Source organism: Lycium barbarum, chromosome 11 (assembly GCF_019175385.1).
Source record: "Lycium barbarum isolate Lr01 chromosome 11, ASM1917538v2, whole genome shotgun sequence".
NCBI classification, from domain to species: Eukaryota; Viridiplantae; Streptophyta; class Magnoliopsida; order Solanales; family Solanaceae; genus Lycium; species Lycium barbarum.
In genome coordinates this window covers 24,000,026-24,020,165 of record NC_083347.1, presented here as the reverse complement: position 1 = coordinate 24,020,165, position 20,140 = coordinate 24,000,026, and the positions used below count along the sequence as shown (strand labels likewise).

Sequence of the window (20,140 nt, the reverse complement as noted above, 5' to 3'; positions counted from 1 at the left end):
ATGAATAAATCTTCTTCTTCCTCTCAATCTTATCTCCTTCTCTCAATCATCTTCTCCATTTCACTACTTATTGATTTCTCTGAATAACAACAGTTCTTCAATTTCCTTATGCAGATTCAGTGGTGGAGCTATACTTGTCCAAGGTGAATCAATTGACACTCATTCGTCGAAGACACACTGTGTTAGATAGGTTAAATTTTATTATGTGTGTGTATGTATGTATATATATACATATATATATATTATATGTTAAATCTCCTTCAATTCTTGATGTATTTATTTTTTTATATTTTGAATGCAATTAGTTAAAATTCTCACTCCGCCTCTGATCAGACTAATGCTTTGCGCTCACTATTCTTATCAAATTAATGGCATGAATCTATCTACTAAAAAATCAATTTGAGGAATTTATTTCCTCAGAATGCTTCCGAGTTCCATGTAAAGGACTTCTGCTGCCACCTGAACAGTACATGTTCATGATTTAATCCTTAATTTTTCATATTTTTCGTTTTCATTTAAGGTGATATCTCTACCATGGATAAGAAAACATGCGTGATATCTCTACCATGGATAAGAAAACATACTTGTACGCTAGTTCTATTTTTAGAAAACTATATAGTTGTGTTTCTAATGTAGAATTCGAAGGTCATTGCGTGCAGAATTCAGTAACCAAAATGTGATAATTAGAACTGGGGCAATTTGCACGATTGGCCTTATTCGGGTGTGGTCTTTAATTTTTGTCCTTCGTCTAATACCCCGAGGTTTTGGGTTCGATCCCGATTCAGTTAAAAAAAAAATCGCAAGACAGAGTTCCGTAGCAAAAGTAGGCCTATTCGGGCAAAAGTTAGGTCTTAAGGCAGGGTTCGCCTTAAGATAAACTTTTTCCCAAAATTAGGCCTTAAGGCAGAGGTTTCGCGAAAGCCTTGACTTGTGAAATTCTTTTTTCTTTTTGATTGAGCGGAGGTTCGAACCCAGAACCTCGAAATATTTTCGGCCACTTTTTTAAGCGAAAGGGTAAAAATTAAATACCAGAATTAGAGGGTTAAAAATTAAAGACCAGCGCCTTTGAAGGGTATTCCACGCAAAAAAATGTTAGAACGGCAAAGCGAATATCATACTTTAGAGTAAAAAGACAAAATGAGAACACTGAGAAACATCACTATATGTTGGTAAAACATCAGCAAGTTAAATAGTGCATCAAGATACAAGCCAATCTTTCACAAAGCATAAAACTTCATTAGCCCAAATTTAACAAGATTACATACTAATTATTTCACTTTCCGGGAACAAAGTTTGTGGCGAAAGCCCAAGCATTGTTGGCCACTGGGTCATTAACGTGGTCAAAGAGGTTCTCAATTGGGCCCTTTCCTGTAACAATAGCCTGAACGAAGAATCCAAACATAGAGAACATAGCCAAACGTCCATTTTTGATTTCCTTCACCTTCAATTCAGCAAAAGCCTCGGGATCATCAGCCAAACCAAGTGGGTCGAAGGCACCTCCTGGGTAGATCTTATCAAGACCCTCACCAAGTGGGCCTCCACCAACTCTGTATCCTTCAACAAAGCCCATAAGGACAACTTGGCAAGCCCAAATGGCGAGGATGCTCTGGGCGTGGACGAGGTTTGGGTTACCGAGGTAGTCAAGTCCACCTTCGGAGAAGATTTGGGCTCCAGCCTTGAACCAAACAGCTTCACCGAATTTGACACCGTTCCTGGCAAGGATTTCAGGGAAGACACAGCCCAAAGCACCAAGCATGGCCCAACGACAGTGGATCACCTCAAGCTCACGGTTTCTGGCGAATGTCTCTGGGTCAGCTGAGAGTCCAGCAGTGTCCCATCCGTAGTCACCTGGGAACTCACCGGTGAGGTATGATGGGGTTTGCTCAGAGAATGGGCCCAAGTATTTTGGGCGGTCTTCTCCATACCTATTTGATCAATGAACCATGTCAAAATCAAAATTCATGTAAAAAAGACGCTCAAATTTACTAGATTAGATGTTATTATAAAGCGCAACCAATTGATGGCTAGTTTTACATGTATGAAAAAATTCCTAGAGCAACCATATGCTATTATATAGTGCAAGAGCTTCAATTATATTGCACGATAGTAATAAAGACTCTTTTGCCAATGGAAAATATAGAGTAAACACCAGAAGTTTAGCAGAAAATCTTTGCATCTATCCTAAAATACATACTTTTTTTATATAGTATTTACATATATGTGTAAGAATAAAACTATATATATGCATCAAAAACAGTAGAACTCATTGCTTCTAGGTTTTGGATACATCACTACTTTTTGCTTCCAATTAGTTGGTGTAATTGTAGTGTGACGTTGAATGATCACAATCTTCATTCATTTTTTTTGTGTGTGTGCGTGTGTTAAGTGCAGATTAGATAATGATTTCTCTAAAATTAGTTTTTTTTTTTTTTTCAAAGGACTCAGCATGGTTAGTGATCAGTAAAGTGGTTGAAAAATACTAGATTTCAAGTTCATATCTCAACAGAGGCAAAAACAATTTCTTCTCATACGTCACAGAGTTACCTAATAATTGTGCTAATTAACCTCGTCAAGGTGCGCGCAAACTAACACGTACATCACGATTAAGTATCAAAAGAATAGTATAAAAGGTATATTAGATGAAGAATTAAATTTGAAATGAAAGAAATACCAGATGCTTTGAGGAGCACTTTTAACGGTACGCCTCATGGTAAAACGGCCACCATTGAAGCTGCCGATTTTCCTAACAAGCTCATTCTGTGATTTACCAACTGCCTGCCCAACAAATGCAGATTGTTGAATTGCAGAAGTGGCCATTTCTCCTTACTTCAAAGAAGCTCTTTTTTTCTTTTTCTTTTTCTTTTTCTTTTTTATGATATGAAAGGAAGAGGGAGCTAGGTGGCTATATATGCAAAATAATGGATTTTGAGGATTACATATGTACAAGTCAGCAATGGCTGATTGGTTCATGTTATGTATTTGGATTTCCCTTGTGATTTTCCTATGGCAGATAGAGGCCTCTGTTCTGCCACGTGGCGTTACAACATCTGTTGGGTGAGATTTTTCTTTCAGTTTTCAGATATGCAGCCACTGAGGTGTTTTAAGGGAATTTCTCGCAAATGTACAATGAACCTGTTATACAAGACCCAACAATATCCAACTTGTATCTCCACCTCAGCAAATGAAAATTATTTTATGTGGATATTAATATGATATGGAATCTGTAAAGTTTTGAGGTTAAAATGAGCCAATATACTAACGGTCAGCATTTTTCGGGACAAAAATCAAACAGGAGGCATAATTTTTCTATTGAGGTGAATAGGTTAAAAACCCTCTAATCTATCACTATTTTGCGATATTCGTACTTAAATTATTTGAAGTTCCTATTAGTTGAATATGTAGCAAAACATTTGAGATAACTTATTGAGAGGCATGTGGGATATGACAAAAGTCTTAAAAATAGCACAACGAATTTATGAATTCAGGGGATATCTGTCAAATCCAATAATTTAGGTATGAAATTTGTACAACAATAATAGTTTAAGCAAGTTTTAACCTATTTACTCATTTTTTTTCCAAGTGTACTCTCACTTGGAACTCTTTAGAAAAGCTTTTGGAGCGTAACGTTTATGTAGCATCTCATATTCCTTCGGGGGTAGTTTAATATGAGTTGACTCTTTTTTTATTTTGAATAGTTGGGGGTAGTTTTGGTCCTTTTCCCGTGATTTAAAACCAATCACGCCTCCCATCAAGTGTGATTCAATATCAAGAAATGCACTCCTTTGCTGTAACAGTGTGGAAACAAGACGCAATCTATACGAAATGCACTGGTTTTTTGTTCTTTCTTTACAAAGACTATAAAACTCTCTGAAACTCAGATGCCTGACTAATAGTTGTCGTCATCAAGCTAAAATACCCTGGATTTGTGATAACACGCAGAATTCCTGAGTGACAGCAAAACCCTCCTAGGAAAATAGGCAAAAATAATTTTTTTCCCAAGAAAATCATAAGCACATTTTAACTAAATTTACAAGGAGAAATCTCTCCTGCCTGTTGACTTGTAAGAACTCTTAAAACCATCCAATGTTCCAACACTACTCATCAATCATTCTACCAACTTTGTTTAAAACCACCAAGTACTCACCCTAGATTGATTTAACTACAATGGCCACTGATAAGAAACATAACTGCCATATACAATTTCATTGGTCGGTGTTGAAAAACTACAGCTCAAGCTGCTCAACCAGCAAAAGAAATACTACAATTATGCAGGGTTAGCTCAAATTCCCCTCAATCATTCAGATTACTATAAAAATCACTCCATTGGGGTAGGTCCCTCCTCTTCCACAATACTAATAGTATCGGAGTGAACACTTCCTAGCATAACCGCTGTGAGCATCAGCTTGCCAGCATCAGGATAATCCTTGTGCTGCATCAGGAATACTTCCACGGAGGATCCCATGTTCTTTACAGACACATGCTCAGAATTTTCCAGCCTCAGCGGCAGCACTTCCTGGAAATTGCCCTCAAAAGTTTCAGCTTTGGGGCCATAGCACCTGCTGGAAGCCTGGAAAAGAATGGTGTCTTTTAGAATGCTCAAAGTCTCCTCATCACCCCACCCCTTGTCTACAGAAGCTTGATATAGCCTCTCCCAGTCGTCCTGATTGGAGGCATTTCTCCAGCAGTCCTCCAAGAGGCTTGCATTAGACTTGATAAAAGAGGAGCTGGTCCACGCAAAAATGTCAAAGACTCTCAAAGAAAGATCCCTATCCTGAGTTTTAAGGCACAATTCAATAAGATCCACTGGAGGAAGAAGGCGCTGGTTAATATTTTGCCTTTCATCGTCCGGAAGGAGTTTCATTATTTCTTCCTGCAAGAGAAGTAAAATTGACAATAAGAGAAGCCTGCAGATACACAACACACACACACACACACACAGACCAAGTGATCAAGCACAATGATATGGTTAACAGAGACACCCAAGGGTGTGACTTAGCGTTCAATGAATTGGGTGAAAACCTTGGACGTCAAGGTTCAAATTCCAATAGAAACGAAAAAATGCTCGGTCATTTCTTTCCATCTGCCTAAGCCTTAGTGGGCAAAGCTACCTGATCTCTGTGCCTATGGGAGGTAGCAAGTACCCGATGTAATAGTTGAGTTGTGCGCAAACTGCCCCAAACGACACCACTATTTTGAAAAATATATAGTTAACACAGAGAGAGAGAGAGAGAGAGAGAGAGCGAGAGAGGATATTCATCTATCAGAGTTCCCTCGCCACAACCACCAAGTGAGCAACTGGACCATTAAAAGAAAAAAACAAGCAACATTAACAAAAAGGGAAAGTGGGGCACTAACTGGTTGCATTTGCCTGGTTGGGGCACTGAATTTGGCTGTTCAACCACAGAACTAAGAAAAAACCTCTCATTACCTCTCATTTCCTATTAGCTTTTCAAATCTTTCTTCTAGAAAAGCCGTCTCCGGTTGCTTCTAGTTTTACTAGGTGTAAAACTTCTCAAGTCAGTGAATACATAGATAAAGCACTCTGTCCAGATTTCTACCTTAATTTATTCCATAAATACTTCAAACAAGAACTTTTTCTTTTCCCATTATTACCAGCCATTAGCCTGCGATCATCTACCTCTACTTCCAAACTACAGGATTATGTTCCACATCCCTTCCCCTCAAATATAGAATTTTGGAAGTTCTTATGATAACTAAAGTCCATACAAACCCCTATGTTCTGTTTAATCCTGTAGATCAATATGTAGAAGTTAGAACAGCCAATACCCCAAGTTTGACATGACAAAATAATTACTGTTCTGCAACTAAATCATGGCCGATACAGTAAATCATACAACACATTTTTATATTAAGTGTAACAACCTACAAGATAGTAAGCTTGACTTTGAGTAGTCACTGCTAGCGTTATAGCTAATGTCCTAATAACTTGTATTTTTATCATTGTACAAATTCTGTTCAGAAAAGAGCAACTTATACTGTGGTGACACAGAAATCCTCAGCACAATAACCGAATAAGCAAAAAATTAAAATGATACCTGCAAGTTCAGAATCTTTAAATCAGCCTCTATGCGCTTCACCTTTGTTTCAAAATTAGCACTTCTTCCTACCAAGGGATGAAGTAAACATAAGTTGTCGCCAGTAGAAAGCATAGAAGCAATATGAAAATGATAAATTGGAAATATGAAATTTGTTGAATTCTAAAAGTCAAAGGTCCAAAAAACACATGGAAAATGAAGAAGATGAAGAATATCAACAAGCTCAAATAGTTATAACCAATCTGGAATTAACTGATATAATGTAATTAAATCAGCCATTTTTACCATATGGTACATTTTTTTCAGTTGGAAACTTTTACCAAACCTCATCAAAAACTTTATACATTTCTTCGTTTACATAGTTAAAGGAAAGAATACCTGCCAATGCAGCAACCTTGGAGAGATTCAGAAACCGCCTTCTTTCCACCAAACTTGTTTCTGTGGTGGTGTCAAATGAGTCCGTTTCAGTATCCATAGCAGAGCTATCATTTTGTGAAAGAGCCAAAACATGTAGAGTTTCAGAAGCTTCAGAAAATTGATGAAGGAGTATTTCATGAAGCCAAAGGAGATCCTGATGCTGTTTTAAAAATATTGCTAGCTCTTCCTGAAACTCCTCCCAAAGTCTCATAAGCTTAGAGAACTGTCTGTTGTCATACAGTTGTTGAAACACGAAGTAACTGAAGCCTCGTTTAGGTCCCATGCTGTCATGCTGCACAAGCAAAAGCTTTTAAAGCAGAAGTAGGCAAACATCTAAAGAACCAAGTGATCTACAACCAGCTTACTACTAGAAATAAGAACAAGCAAAACACACAACAGATAAATTTTTACCATAAGATTTTTAAGTAGTTCAGCATTGTTGAGATCACAGCACACACTCCATAGAGTTTTATAAGCTTCGTGTCTTTTTGCAATAGACAACAAGCCTGAGGAAAGCTTTCCAAAAATCTCTGACTTTTGCTCCTCAGCTGCTTCACCCAAACCCTGCATGGATTTATATATGTTTGAGCAAAAAAAAAAAAAAAAAGGGGACTGGGATAAGACTTCATACCGTATTCCTGTTCAAGAATATCTTATCCTTAGGTAACTCCATTTATTACATATATGAACACTAACAGACAAGTACAAGGGAGAAAAAGGACCTATTGCGTTTTCTTCTCTCTCTCTCTCTCTGTTTTTTTTTTTTGCTGGGTATACTGTAAATCAAACCTTCCAAGAGAAATGAATAAGAGGTAAAGAGAGATCAACCTGCAGTTTGCCTTCAACTAAATTTTTCACTTGCTGGTAAAGACATTCCAATAGTGCATCTCTTCTATTACAGAACTCATCTAACAGACTTTTGTGTCCTTCGCCACGCTCAACTTTCGCACTGATAGCACCAGCATATGCTTCCAATAATACATCAGATAGCACTTCAAGGTGTGAATGAAAATCTAATTTTATGGTATCATCCAGGGAATTGTTTTCCTTCACCAGTTGAAGCATAAAATATGCAAGGCTCCAGAGCCCATTCCGCACCTTTTCTTGACAAGTCCATGGTGTCAAGCCCTCAGACGGAGGATACCAAAGGTGATTTTCATTTCTGCATGTCATGGCTGTGCGAAGCAAAGTCACACAGGCACTGGAGAGTTCACATGCTCTTTGAAAGAGAACAGAAACTGTCATCTTTTCACTGATAATGTAATCGAGGTCTCTCTCTAAGCAACAAAAAAATTCTTCAAGATCTGAGACCTTACTGTAGAAAACTTCAGCATTATCCCTATCCATCAAAAGAACTGTTCTTCGGCGAGCTCTTTCGCCAACTAATTGGATGACATCCCACAGGGAACCAGAAACAGACATCTCAGTAGTTGAATAAGCACCAGCTCCTGAGGCACGGTTCTGATTGAGCTTGTTCTGCAGCTCCCTCAATTGGATCATGCCAGCAAGCTTTTCACCATGTTCCATGATAATATGCAAAGCATGCCCTGGCACAGAATTTAAAACTCTTAGGCCTATGCTTTCTAAGAGAACAAAATCCATTAGCATATAAGTTACATATAAAAGCATGTGGACAATCTGCTTTTGCAGTCATTAACTTATACTATTGCAGTTAAGGTAAACAATTACCATCCTCGCAATAACTACTTATTAATGGTAATAAGGACTGTAATTGATCATCCTAATTTAGACCATTCAAGGACAATTGGAAGCTAGATAGTCTGACTTGCTTTGTCATAACCTATGGTCTCCATGAGTAGGGATGGCGGGGGGTTGGTTTTGGGGGGGGGGGGGGGGGGGGGGGGCTGACCCTGTGCGGGGCGGGTTGAACAATTTTTTGAAAATCTAATTTACAGGTGATGCTACTGGACATAGAAACATTGCTGCATTTGAGGGAATATAAATCCACTGATTGTACCCTTCAGTTCTTTGTGCATTATAACGTTTCTTTTGCTTTATATACAGATTTCATTCTCTAAACTATTCTTTAGAACATGTACTTTGTGAGCCATGAATAACTAACCTTTAGATTGTAAATTCTGTTTCTTTGTATTCTCGGTTGAAACTAACGGAGGACCAACTATAGGTAAACAATAATAGAGTGGATAAAATATTAATATGTGTGTCGGTGTGTATATATCTATGTAGTTTTCTTCACCTAATGGCTTGTCACTCTCTAACACATTATATCCTACAAAAGGAAGAACTACAAAACCCAGCATTATATCAATGATTCCATGACTTCTCTTTCTTTTTTACTTGCAATCTACGTTCTGAGTTTTTTTTTCACTACAATAATATTAAATCTTGATTTAGCCTCTAGATTAAAAAAATAACAAAAAAACATGCATGGAGGGGGAAGGGAGGGAGTAGATTTTGCGGGTGAAGGCTCAGCCCGCCCTGCCCCCGCCTCGTTGCCATCCCTATCCAAGAGCCATCAAACAAGACATGAAAAAACAACTTTAAAATTATTTTAGTGTCACATGTTAAAAACATTTGACAAGCAATTCACATAGTAATGGCAGAACAACCGGATCCAGTGATGGCATGAAAAGATGAGTGACAAGGATGACTAAAAGAGTGTGAAAACCGCTTTTTACTGGCAAGTTCAATGCTCTAACTGCCAGTGAAGATTGCCAATGGTCAGCATCCATTTGGACCTACTTTTGCAGAAAAGTGCAGCCATAACTTACAGTGATGTATAGTAATTAGAGACTGGCTGGTGAATTTTCAAGTCAAACATCTTTCTCTTTTTTATAAAACTTATATTCACCTCCATTATCATACCATACAAATTTAGCCTTAAGAAAAGCACTAATAACATTAAACCTAGGGGTCCAATTTTAACTTGCTCGCTCAGATAGCATGTAGTGCATGAAACAAGATTCCAGTGGAATCACTAAGAAGCTTCGCTCCTATTCCCTATTCAGTTCTCAGTACAAAATTGCAACTCAACATTGTAAAAGATATTTTATCTCAGTAGCAAAAAACAATGCTTATGAAAGGGGTGGCAAAATTAGCCCATAAAACATGTCCGCTCCGTCCAACCCGCCCAAGAATAGGCGGGTTAATGACATGCCCATTTATTAACTCGGCTCATTTTGACCCGCCCAGTTCGTCATCTAAAAGTTGGGCTGATTTGGGCTAAATTGACCCATTAGAAACTTTGTCAAAATATTTTTGAGGAATTTTTTATTTGATATGTTGTATTCAGCAATAATTAAAAAAAAAAAAAAAGGTAATTAAACATTAGAAAAAAACAAAGAAATTAAACCTACGTAAGAGTTGCAATGGTTGGCATTGGACCCATTGTTTATCACACACCTTGACCCAACTCATCTCAGCCCGGCACAGTTATTAACTCAGCCCATTTTGACCCACCCAAATTCAGCTCAACCCCCCCCCCCCCCCCACCCACCCACCAAAACCCCTACTTATGACAATAACCCTTGTCTAAAAAACCAAAAGACATATAATCCATATTTCGATACATAAAATTCTCATTCTTAATAATATATAGCCTTTTTTTCAGTCACTATCACCAAAAAAATAAATTGAAAAGGTATCACTAAATTTAAATGGAACTATCTATCGACACCCATTTTATTGAATTAATAAATTTAATTGACTTACAATAATTGCAAACAATTTTATGTTTAGTAGTTGCTATGCGTTTAGTTCCATGAGAGAAGTTGTCTTCTTGAATCCCCAATCTAAACGAGGACAATTATGAGAAAGGCCATGACTAATTCCAGGAAGCCTCTGCCAAGGCATGGTTGAAATGGGCTTCCCTTGATGATGAACTTAGTCATATCAAAGCAAAAGAAGAGTTAAAACTAGAACCCCGTTGACGCTGATTCTACATATAATAAATCATGTCAAACTTAGGGTGTTGTCGGTAAAGGCGAAAGTTATTTTCCAAGACATGTTCTTTTCCCCGAGGAAGTCATTTACTTATGTTTCGTTACCAAAAAATGTCTTCTAAGGAAAATATTTTTAATTCAAATAGGGAAAATGACATGCTTCCCTCACTTAAAGGCATAAGTCATTTTCTGTAGAACTATCTTTAACTTTTAACTTCAAATTACCTGCTCCAACAATCAATCAGACATTATTATTAAACTTTAGTACAACTAATCTTTAGCACACAAAAAATTCATCAGAACATTCACCGAATTGCAATTATTATTATAATTATTGAATATTTAAATATTTTTTTCCATCAGATATTAATCACTTACCACCCAAATGATGAAAAATGTTAGAGGAAAATATTTCCATGGAAAATTAATTCCGTTATACCAAATACACTTATAGTTCAACCACATTTGGAGGCCTAAGAGGAAAAAGCAAATATAATATGGCAAAGAGATCATACTCTGTCTAGAACACAGTTCTTCATGGCACTTGGATAAAGCCAGGAATTGAAGGAATCTTTTATGCTTCTGCTGCTTCTCCAAAAGTTGCGAGGACACGACAGACGAAGTCACAATCTCAGCACCTCTGGTGGTAGTCCAATGCTTTGCAAGGGTATCCACAATTGATTTGCTTGTCCTTGCAAAAACATTTGTTTCGCCCTCTCTTTCAAATGCCCCTGATGTCTTCAGTTTATCGAAAGCACCATCCGCATGCCCAGATAAAAGAAAATCATGGAAAAGCTGATTTAGTAAAGCTTCAGATTCTTCATCTTGAGCATTTCGGCGTGCAATTCCAGTTAGACCAGGCCTTTGTTTATCTCCAGCATCCCATGCTTCTGAAGTAGCCCTTCTTGGAGCAATATTACCTGCAAAAGATAGGTTTTTCCTCTCTTCCAGCGATGACCTCTCATTAGAGCTTCCTTTACGTGACAAACTTCTCTCCGGTGGTTCAACTCCACCAAGTAAAACCGCCCTCTCAGGTATAGCCCAGACTCCAGCTTTTTCAGTTAGTACAGCCCAAGCTCCATCCTCGCCATCAGCTGAAGGGAAAACTGAAGCATCAAGAACTCTTCCAGCATCATATGGTAGATCAAATTGATAAAGCCGGGTAGAATTTCTCCCGTAATGTGATACAGTTGCAGTGCCATCACCAGAAAGTATGATCACTGAACCGGCTGGTTTACCCCCAGCCTTCAATCTCATAGAGAATAAAAACTCTTCATCCTCAACTCTAGCTTTAGGAATTATCACTTGGATAGGAGCCTTTTTCTCTAAAATCCTTTCATGTGGCTTTACACATTCTGAGGAGACATTCACCCGAGATTTGTATTGCATGGTTAGAAGTGAATACTCAGTGTAGCTTGAGCTGGTGACCCGGTCCTTGCAAAAAATTGCAATGAGAATAGTAATAACCTTGCCGTCATTATCAATCTGCAAATCCAGAGGCCAGATTCGCTTCTGCCCAGCCAGATCCTTCTGGATACCCAGATCACCATCAGTGCCAACAATTTCATGACTCCAGATCTTAGAAACATCGAACGAGGGAGAAAGTTCAATAGCAAAACATTGTATTTCATGATCTGTCAATAAAAGGAACTGTCTGTTGGACTTGTTCAAAGAATGGGAAAGAGACTGCCAAACCAGCGACCTAGGGTAGCCCCTGCCTCCAAAGAATTGCCCACCATCACTTCCTTGAGAGCTCTTACTAACCATGTCCTGATCAATCTTTCTGCGCTGAATACCACTGGGGCTGCAGACGAATTGCCAAAGTTCGCCATTAGAACTACAAGCAAGAGCAACAGAGGCATGACTGTGATGAGTCTCGGGGACAGCACAAGCAATCAAACAGTTGAGAGAATTTGAACGAGTAACACTGCTCCCAGGTTTATTCTGGTGCCGCAACTTGGTTGGGGTGCCCTTCACATCAGAAGTAGAAAAACTCACCTCAGACTCCTCAGGAAAACTTACTACTGGTTCATTCCGAGCTGCAGAGTAGATATCTGCCCAGTATATGAGATTTCGAGTTTTCCGGTTACAGGCAATAATACCAGCAGAACTGCACTGTCTAGCTACTTTTTCGGTACTCCTATCCCAACTGATGAGACAAACTAACCAATCATTAGAAGATTTTCCAATATCTTCATTTTCTGACATTGTCGAAGGAAGATCAAGAACAACGCAGTTCCTAGAAGCTGCTGGTGATAGGTAACTCCAGATAAAGAGTTTGCTTCCACATATAATCCATGCCAAGGAAGTTTCCTTATCCATTCCACCGGAGATGGACGCATTACCTTAACAAAAACACATGTGCAGTCTCAAAATCAATCACTCAAGAAGATCACACTCCATTTTAGAGCAGGCATTCAAAGCACTGGAATATTGGAATTTATTACTTTATCTTAATTATGGAAAAAGGGGGCACAACCAAGAATAACTATTTTCTGAAAGCGGTACTGACAAAAAGTGAACGCATATATGATAGAATATCAGCTCATTGACTAACCAGGAGCATATTTCTGAAGCAAAACTGCCTGTTCATCACGTAGGACTTGTGGGAACTCTCCAACATAGACAGGTTGAATTGGATCGGTCTCTTCACCTTTATCACTCTTCTTTGCAGGTGGGATTCTATGATAATTAACAACAAAAACTATCTTAATCAGTTTCCATTCAAATATACTTCTGCAACTTATATCCCTTCATTAACAATCTACTAATGACAACCATCCTGCTAATAAATGTGCATGCGCAACCACACATTTGTTTCCGAGAAAGCAAGCTGAATATGAATAAATAGGCAAGATTTGACACTGTAATCTTTAAATATAGTGGTCCATGGATCAGTAAAACGAACTAGTTAGGGAAATCCAATGTTATCAAAAGCACAAAAATGTTGTAGGGTCCATTGGGGCTTTAAGTGCATAGCGCAAATAAAATGTGAGCTCTAATGAAAAAAGGCGCAAATGGAGAAAAATACAAATATACATGTTTAATCCAAAAACTAACATTAAAAAGCATGAATAATAAATATATGCACAAAGAAATTGATATTTTTTTAAGATAAAATGAGATATCAAGTGTTTAGTGTAGCCTCTTCAAGAAACGCTCATTCGCTAGGAAAAGTTTGTCTTAGAGCCTTGATGACGACACTGAAGCGCACATTAAGCGAGACAAAGTGCTCAACATGTTTTGAGCCTTGCTTCAGGGCTTAAGCGCACTTTAAGCGCACAACACTGGGAATTCCATTTTACTTCTCACACAGTACACATGGAATCCAAGTATAAATGTATGAACAACAAAACGAAAAACTGAACAGATTTGCATAATCTGAAAACAAATGCAATAACGAACAAAAAGCAAAAGTAAAATGAAAACAAGGAATCACATTTAGCTAATTATAGAGTCACATATGCAATCAATAGTAACACCAAGACTATTAAACAGCAACTTTACAGCCTACAATATACCTAAGAGATAATGGTCAAAAAACACCAGAACTATCACTTTTTTGCGAGTTTCACACGCAACTATCATTTGTTCCCTTTTCCTAAACTATCACCATCTATATACTAAAACACACCTGGTTGAGTAGATGGTGATAGTTCAAGTAGGAACAACTGATCGTTGGCCTAGTTAGCTTTGAGGTGTGTTTTAATACATAGTTGGTGATAGTTCATGTAGGAAAAGAGTACATGGTGGTAGTTCAGGTAGGAAAAGGGAACATGATGATAGTCGGGTCAAAAAAGGGAACATGATGATAGTCGGGTCAAAAAAGGGAACAACTGATAGTTCGGATATGAAGTTCGAGAAAAAGTAACGGTTCAGGTGTGTTTTTGACCATTAACTCTATACCTAAACTAGAAATGTAGATTTCAAGTACCAATTCGCAATAAGATAAACATCAACGGTAGTTCAAATTATTTACACATATACACATATAATGTAGCTAATTATATAGCCACAAATGCAATCAGTAGTAACACCAGGATTATTAAGTAGCAATTTTACAGCCTACAGTATACCTAAACTAGAAATGTAGATTTCGAGTAGCAAGTAGGAATTCGTAATAAGATAAACATCAGCAGTAGTTCAATTTAGAGTTAATGGACAAAAACACATCTGAACTATCAGTTTCACACCCCAACTATCAGTTGTTCCCTTGTCCTACCTGAACTATCTTTATGTTCCCTTTTCCTACCTGAACCATCACCATCTATGTATTAAAACACAACTCGAAGCTGACTAGGTCACCTATCAATTTTTCCCCCTTTCTTTTAATTTTTCTTGGTAACTGTGGTATCAGGGTCAGCTTTCGCGCACATCAACTAATTCCCCATGGGATACCTGCCACATCCGAGCAGCAACAACAGGTACCAGATACCTCTATCCACCCTGGCTAGAACAGATGAGAAGAATCACCTAGTGTTTTTGTGAGAGCTCAACCCACTTCACTGACCACTAGATCACACTCGTGCAATTTTTCCCTTTTGCCTACCTGAACTATCACCATCCACTCAACTAGGCGTGTTTTAATACATAAATGCTGATAGTTCATGTGTGTTATCTTACCATTATCACTTCAATTTATGTACACATATATATAGAGAATGTAATAATGTAAATTACCTGGCGAGAACGGAAAGACGAGAAGCCCAAGGAGCAGGAGTACCAGTGTTAGGTCGATTAGGTATAGCCGGTGAATTATCATCAACCGCCCTTCTATTCTCCGTTAACGGCGTTACCGGTGAACCGCCGGTACTAGGTTTTTCCCGGCCACTCTTTTTGAAATTTGATCTCTTTGTTCCCGGTGAAAACATTTTTTCGTTAATAAGACTAGGGTTTAAACGGTTTTGCTTGCCACTCTCTAATGGCGAATGCTAAAATATATAGTATATAGTACTATACTACTAGTAGCAGGAGATTAGAACCTGAAGAGACTTTTTACAATTTTTTAAAATGTGGCAGCGGCTTACCCTCTGTTTGGATGGTTGTTTCTCGTGGTTTATTAATGCGCAGTATGGTATGTTACAGTACGGTGTTGTATTGTATTGTGTTGTTTTAATAAACACAATGTTTGAATAGATTGTACATTTATATTGTTTGGTTTGACTGTATGGTACTGTATAATAACTTGTAAGTTTACTAAAATATCCGTAACTCTTAATTAGAAATTAGTTTATATATATTAATAAAACTCAGATAAAGAATAAAATAGAAACTTTAAAAAATAAGTAGATAGTGAGTGGGGGTGGTGGAGGGTGGGTGGTTGTGGGATGAGGGTGGGGTAGTGACTGGTATGGTGGGGGTGAGTAGTCGTGGGGTTGGTAGTGGTGAGGGTAGCGGGTGGTGGAGGGGTGGGTGGTGTGAAGTGGATGGTTGTGGGATGATGATGGGGTAGTGGGTGGTAGCGTGGGGGTGGGGTTGGATGGTAGGGCAGGGGTTGGGGGTGGGTGGTAGGGTAGGGGTGGGGTGGGGTGGGGTGAATGGTGGAGGGTGGGGCAGTGGCAGGGTGAGGGTGAGTGGTGGGGTGGGGGTGAGTGGTCGGGAGGATGGTGGAGGGTGGGGTATAATGGGAAATGAAATACGTAATCACGAAAAAATCATCAAATCCGTGGTTACAAAAATTGAGACTTTTCATGATTATATAACCATGTGATGAATCACGGATTTACAATACCATACCACATAATTTTAAGAACAATAGAAACAAACATGGTTTCATACAAAACCATACATTAATGAAAATGTTTAAATATAAATGCATAGTTGAACATTAAACTATTATATTTAAATCTGAATGACTGAGGTTATTTGTATTCTCAAGATATGAATATTTGTGATTTGTTTTTTATTAAAAAAATTAATAAATATAAAAATTAATTTATACTCACAAATTAGTAGGTTATAATGTGGTGGTTTTTGATAGCTCATTGGTGGTTACTTGATGGTGATATATGATGACAATAGTGGTAGTATGGTAGGAGTGGAAGCGGTGATGGTTGGCAATAAGGGTGGTGGAAATGGTTGTGCGGTGATGATAGTGATAGTGGTTGGCAGTGATAGAGAGTGGATGTTGTGATGGAGGAGGCGATTGGTAATAGTTATAGTTTGTGATAATGAAGGTAGTTGGAGCGGTACTGACTGATCACATTTATGATTGGCAGTGATTGACAGTAAAGATGGGTGATCCTGATAGTGATGGTGGTGGTGGAAGTGACTAATGATGGTAATTGTGTAGAAGAAAGAACAAAAGAAGGAACGTACAAATTTCAAGAAGCAGCAAAAGATTTGCTTCGAAGGCCTTTAAATAGGCCATGAAAGAAACTTGGGGAGAAACCTCTTATGAAGAATCAAGTGATGAAAGTAAAGGTATTGGAATGATAGCTCTCATGACTAGGATCGACTCCGAGTCTGATGATGAATCTTCTGAGGTAAGTCTCGAACAATTTAAAGCCCGGGTTCAGAACTTATCTAAGAATAAAGTAGTGAACCTTGTACTTTCATTAAGAATGACCTTCATCTTGTGAGTGTTGGAAAAAGATGAACTGGCTAAAACTCTTTTTAAGTTTAAAATCTGATTGTAAAGCTTTTAAAAAGTATAAAACTGAACTTGAAAACGTTAATGGAACAGTCACAAATGAAAGCAACAAATTGGATGGAACATTGTCATCTCTGAAGGAAGAAAATTCAAACTACAAGCAAGAGTCAAGTTGACATCCATAAAAAATAATCTTGAATATGAAATTACTATAAAGAAGTTAGAAAAAAATCAGAGCTTCAAGAGACTTTGAAAAATATTTAACTCTGAACTTGCAATGACCAGAAAGTAGAATAAATTCACTAAAGCTTTAAGCAGGTTAAATGAACATCATAATAGGTGTCGTGTTGGTTACAAAGCAAGAGGGTGAGATGAGACATCAAAATCAAAAGAAAATATATTGGCTTGCCCGAACATAGCTTATGTAGCCACCACCATGAATACACAGGACACTATAAATATGAATGTTTAGCCAGAATAAAAGCTCTTGAGAAAAATGAAACATTGTTAAATGGGTTAGAAAAGATATGCTTTATAATGTTTCACGAGGAAAGGGACCCAAACAAGTTTGAGTTCCTAAGTCTAATACTTAATTTAGATTTGCAGGTTAGGGTGAGACAGAGCAACCAATGATAGTACTTGAATTTGTATAGTGGTTGCTCAAGGCACATGAATGAAGAAATTTTTCTCCTAGCAGTCTTCGAGGGAGGGAGTGTGACATTTGAAAAGAAAGGTATATTCATTGAAAAAGTTGAGATAGGTAAATGAAGCAATTTTTCTCACTAGCGGTCTTCGAGGGAGGGAATGTGACATTTGAAAAGAAAGATATATTCATTGAAAAAGTTGAGATAGGTAAATGAAGAAATTTTTCTCACTAGCAATCTTCGAGGAAGAGAGTGTGACATTTGAAAAGAAAGATATATTCATTGAAAAAGTTGAGATAGGTAAATGAAGAAATTTTTTGTGACATTTAAAAAGAAAGATATATTCTTTGAAAAAATTGAGATAGATAGGTCGCTCTCCACTCTATAAATTAAGTGTATTTGATCATGAATGATAAGTGTGAAAAATTGTTTATGTCATTTTTAATGAGTCTAATGTTTTTGTCGAGAAGAATATGCATAATGATGATGATGTCACATCATTTACTGGTTTAGTTATATCTGTTATTTTGAATAATTAAGCTTATAAACCTCGTACTTATGAAGCCATATAAAAGTTGCCTTAAGGGGTAAACAATCTTTTCTGTAATAAGCAGTAGCTAAGGTAAGTTGCACTTTTTAAGACTTTTAAATTTCATTGATTAAATTAAAGAGTATTGTAGAATGTAGATACATTTTTTGCCAAATAAAAAGTATTCCAATTGACATATATAATCGATGACATAATTTTAACAACTCTCAAAATCGATAAAACTATGAATCACAATTTATTTAGTGAAAAGAGCTCATTAAAGAATATGGGTTGCGACAATTTGCCTTTATTTCCTTATTTTAACTCTAAACTATGAGAAAAATTCGTTAAAAATGGTTGATCACCAAAGCCGTTTAAGGACCTTATTAAAACTTTAAGGGAAAATTTCAATAGGATCAATAGTCGCGCCATCATCTCCATAGCCTTCATCAGCTCCAGCACCAAAACCACTCCCGCCGTCTTCATCTCCTCCACCACCGCCACCTCCGCCGCCACCACCTCCATTGCCACCTAATCCACTACCAAATCCACCTCCTATTCCAAAACCACTTCCGCCGTCTTCGCCTCCACCTCCGCCGCCACCGCCACCACTACCTCCATTGCCACCAAATCCACCTCCTATTCCAAAACCACTTCCGCCGTCTTCGCCTCCACCTCCGCCGCCACCGCCACCTCCACCTCCATTGCTACCTGATCCACTACCAAATCCTCCACCATATCCACCATTCATACCTCCTCCTCCGCCGCCGCCGCCTCCACCGCCAGCGATACCTCCTATAATTTGGTCAATTCCGCCGAAGCTGGGGATGTCACCGGACGGAAACTGAAGAAGCTTCCTTGCATATGTGGCTTGCACGAAAACACACACAACAAACAAAAGAACCAACCTGCTAGTCATCTTCATATTTGCTGTTAACACTACAACACAAAGTAGCACAGCCTAGTCAGCAAGTGCTATTCAGAAAGCGGGAGAAGTACACAACAAATATTTGAAAAAAGAAACAAAATTCAGTTTTTTTTTTCTATTGCAAAATTGCACTTCCCATTATTTCTTGTCCCGAAGTAGAAAAAATAACTGTCTAAACATTAGCTTAGCACAAAATAAGATGGGAAGATGTAATTGTGTGGAATATTTAGCAGTAATATAAGCAACATTAACAGGAAATTAAGATGAGGACTGCTTTTCTTACTTGGCTGTTCTCGTATGTGTTTTGAGCTGAAGTGACCTCAAAGAAGAGCTAAGCACTTGATGAATGATCTGAGATGTTTAGGACCATTTATATACTATAGATTAGTGGTAAGGTAACATAAATGGTTAATGAATGCAATTAATATCACATTTACAAAATGGAAACGCCAGAAGCATAAAATTGAATGTGACTAAGAAGACTTGAGTTATGGTTATTAATTAATTGTGAGAGTAAAACTTACATGTTTTATTAGGCATTACTGCGTTAGAGCTATTAAGAACTAGTAATAGTATGATGAAATAGCTCAGTACCTGAAAACTATCCCCAGTTCTACTTTGGGTTGTTTTGGCAAAAGGTCTACTTACATGAAGAATGAAGATTATAATTAATGCAAGTAATGGTTATCCGGTGAATAATAATGTAGGGACTGTTATCCGGTGAATAATGTATGAATGGTTATGCAATGAATAATAATAATAATAATACATATTGTTTTGTAGAGATTGCCTAATCTAAAAACATTGTTTTCTTCAAATAGTTTTATTGATGTACTTTGTCTCGAATAAATATTACATAGATTCTCGTTTAAGTTATACCAAACTGCACATAACTTATACGGAATTTAATATCAGAAACCAAACGGTTTATTATTTATACGATGTTTATATATCGAAAACCAAACGCTATATACGGAAGTCTTATTAAATCTTCTTATACTTCATACATAGGACCTTTTAATATTATTCCAGAATTATAGAACTGCTTGGC

General features: G+C 37.6%; 3 protein-coding genes across 3 annotated transcripts; all 3 read right to left on the bottom strand.

Moving 5' to 3' along the window:
- Positions 1–1,140: 1,140 nt before the first annotated feature.
- On the bottom strand, positions 1,141–2,892 carry LOC132616956 (chlorophyll a-b binding protein 4, chloroplastic). Its single transcript, XM_060331755.1, has 2 exons — positions 2,672–2,892; positions 1,141–1,925 (listed from the first exon to the last, which is right to left on the bottom strand). The coding sequence occupies exons 1-2, from the start codon at positions 2,815–2,817 to the stop codon at positions 1,274–1,276; spliced, it is 798 nt and encodes a 265-aa protein (XP_060187738.1). The 5' UTR covers positions 2,818–2,892; the 3' UTR covers positions 1,141–1,273.
- A 1,109-nt stretch (positions 2,893–4,001) lies between these two features.
- On the bottom strand, positions 4,002–15,428 carry LOC132616955 (nuclear pore complex protein NUP133). Its single transcript, XM_060331754.1, has 8 exons — positions 15,077–15,428; positions 12,954–13,078; positions 10,912–12,741; positions 7,302–8,020; positions 6,885–7,037; positions 6,435–6,765; positions 6,057–6,124; positions 4,002–4,870 (listed from the first exon to the last, which is right to left on the bottom strand). The coding sequence occupies exons 1-8, from the start codon at positions 15,265–15,267 to the stop codon at positions 4,316–4,318; spliced, it is 3,972 nt and encodes a 1,323-aa protein (XP_060187737.1). The 5' UTR covers positions 15,268–15,428; the 3' UTR covers positions 4,002–4,315.
- Positions 15,429–18,405: 2,977 nt separating this feature from the next.
- Positions 18,406–19,421, bottom strand: LOC132616909 (putative glycine-rich cell wall structural protein 1). The gene is made up of 2 exons (XM_060331667.1): positions 19,373–19,421; positions 18,406–19,100 (listed from the first exon to the last, which is right to left on the bottom strand). Coding segments are annotated over exons 1-2 (546 nt in total). The 5' UTR covers positions 19,374–19,421; the 3' UTR covers positions 18,406–18,555.
- Positions 19,422–20,140: the final 719 nt, after the last annotated feature.

Excerpts from the sequence above, each read along its gene's own strand:
- LOC132616956 (XM_060331755.1), bottom strand. The coding sequence starts at position 2,817 with ATGGCCACTTCTGCAATTCAACAATCTGCATTTGTTGGGCAGGCAGTT. Across the intron at positions 1,926-2,671 it reads AGTGCTCCTCAAAGCATCTG|GTATGGAGAAGACCGCCCAA; the intron begins GTATTTCTTTCA and ends TTGATCAAATAG.
- LOC132616955 (XM_060331754.1), bottom strand. The coding sequence starts at position 15,267 with ATGTTTTCACCGGGAACAAAGAGATCAAATTTCAAAAAGAGTGGCCGG. Across the intron at positions 13,079-15,076 it reads CGTCTTTCCGTTCTCGCCAG|AATCCCACCTGCAAAGAAGA; the intron begins GTAATTTACATT and ends TAATTATCATAG. Across the intron at positions 6,766-6,884 it reads AACTACTTAAAAATCTTATG|CATGACAGCATGGGACCTAA; the intron begins GTAAAAATTTAT and ends TTGCTTGTGCAG.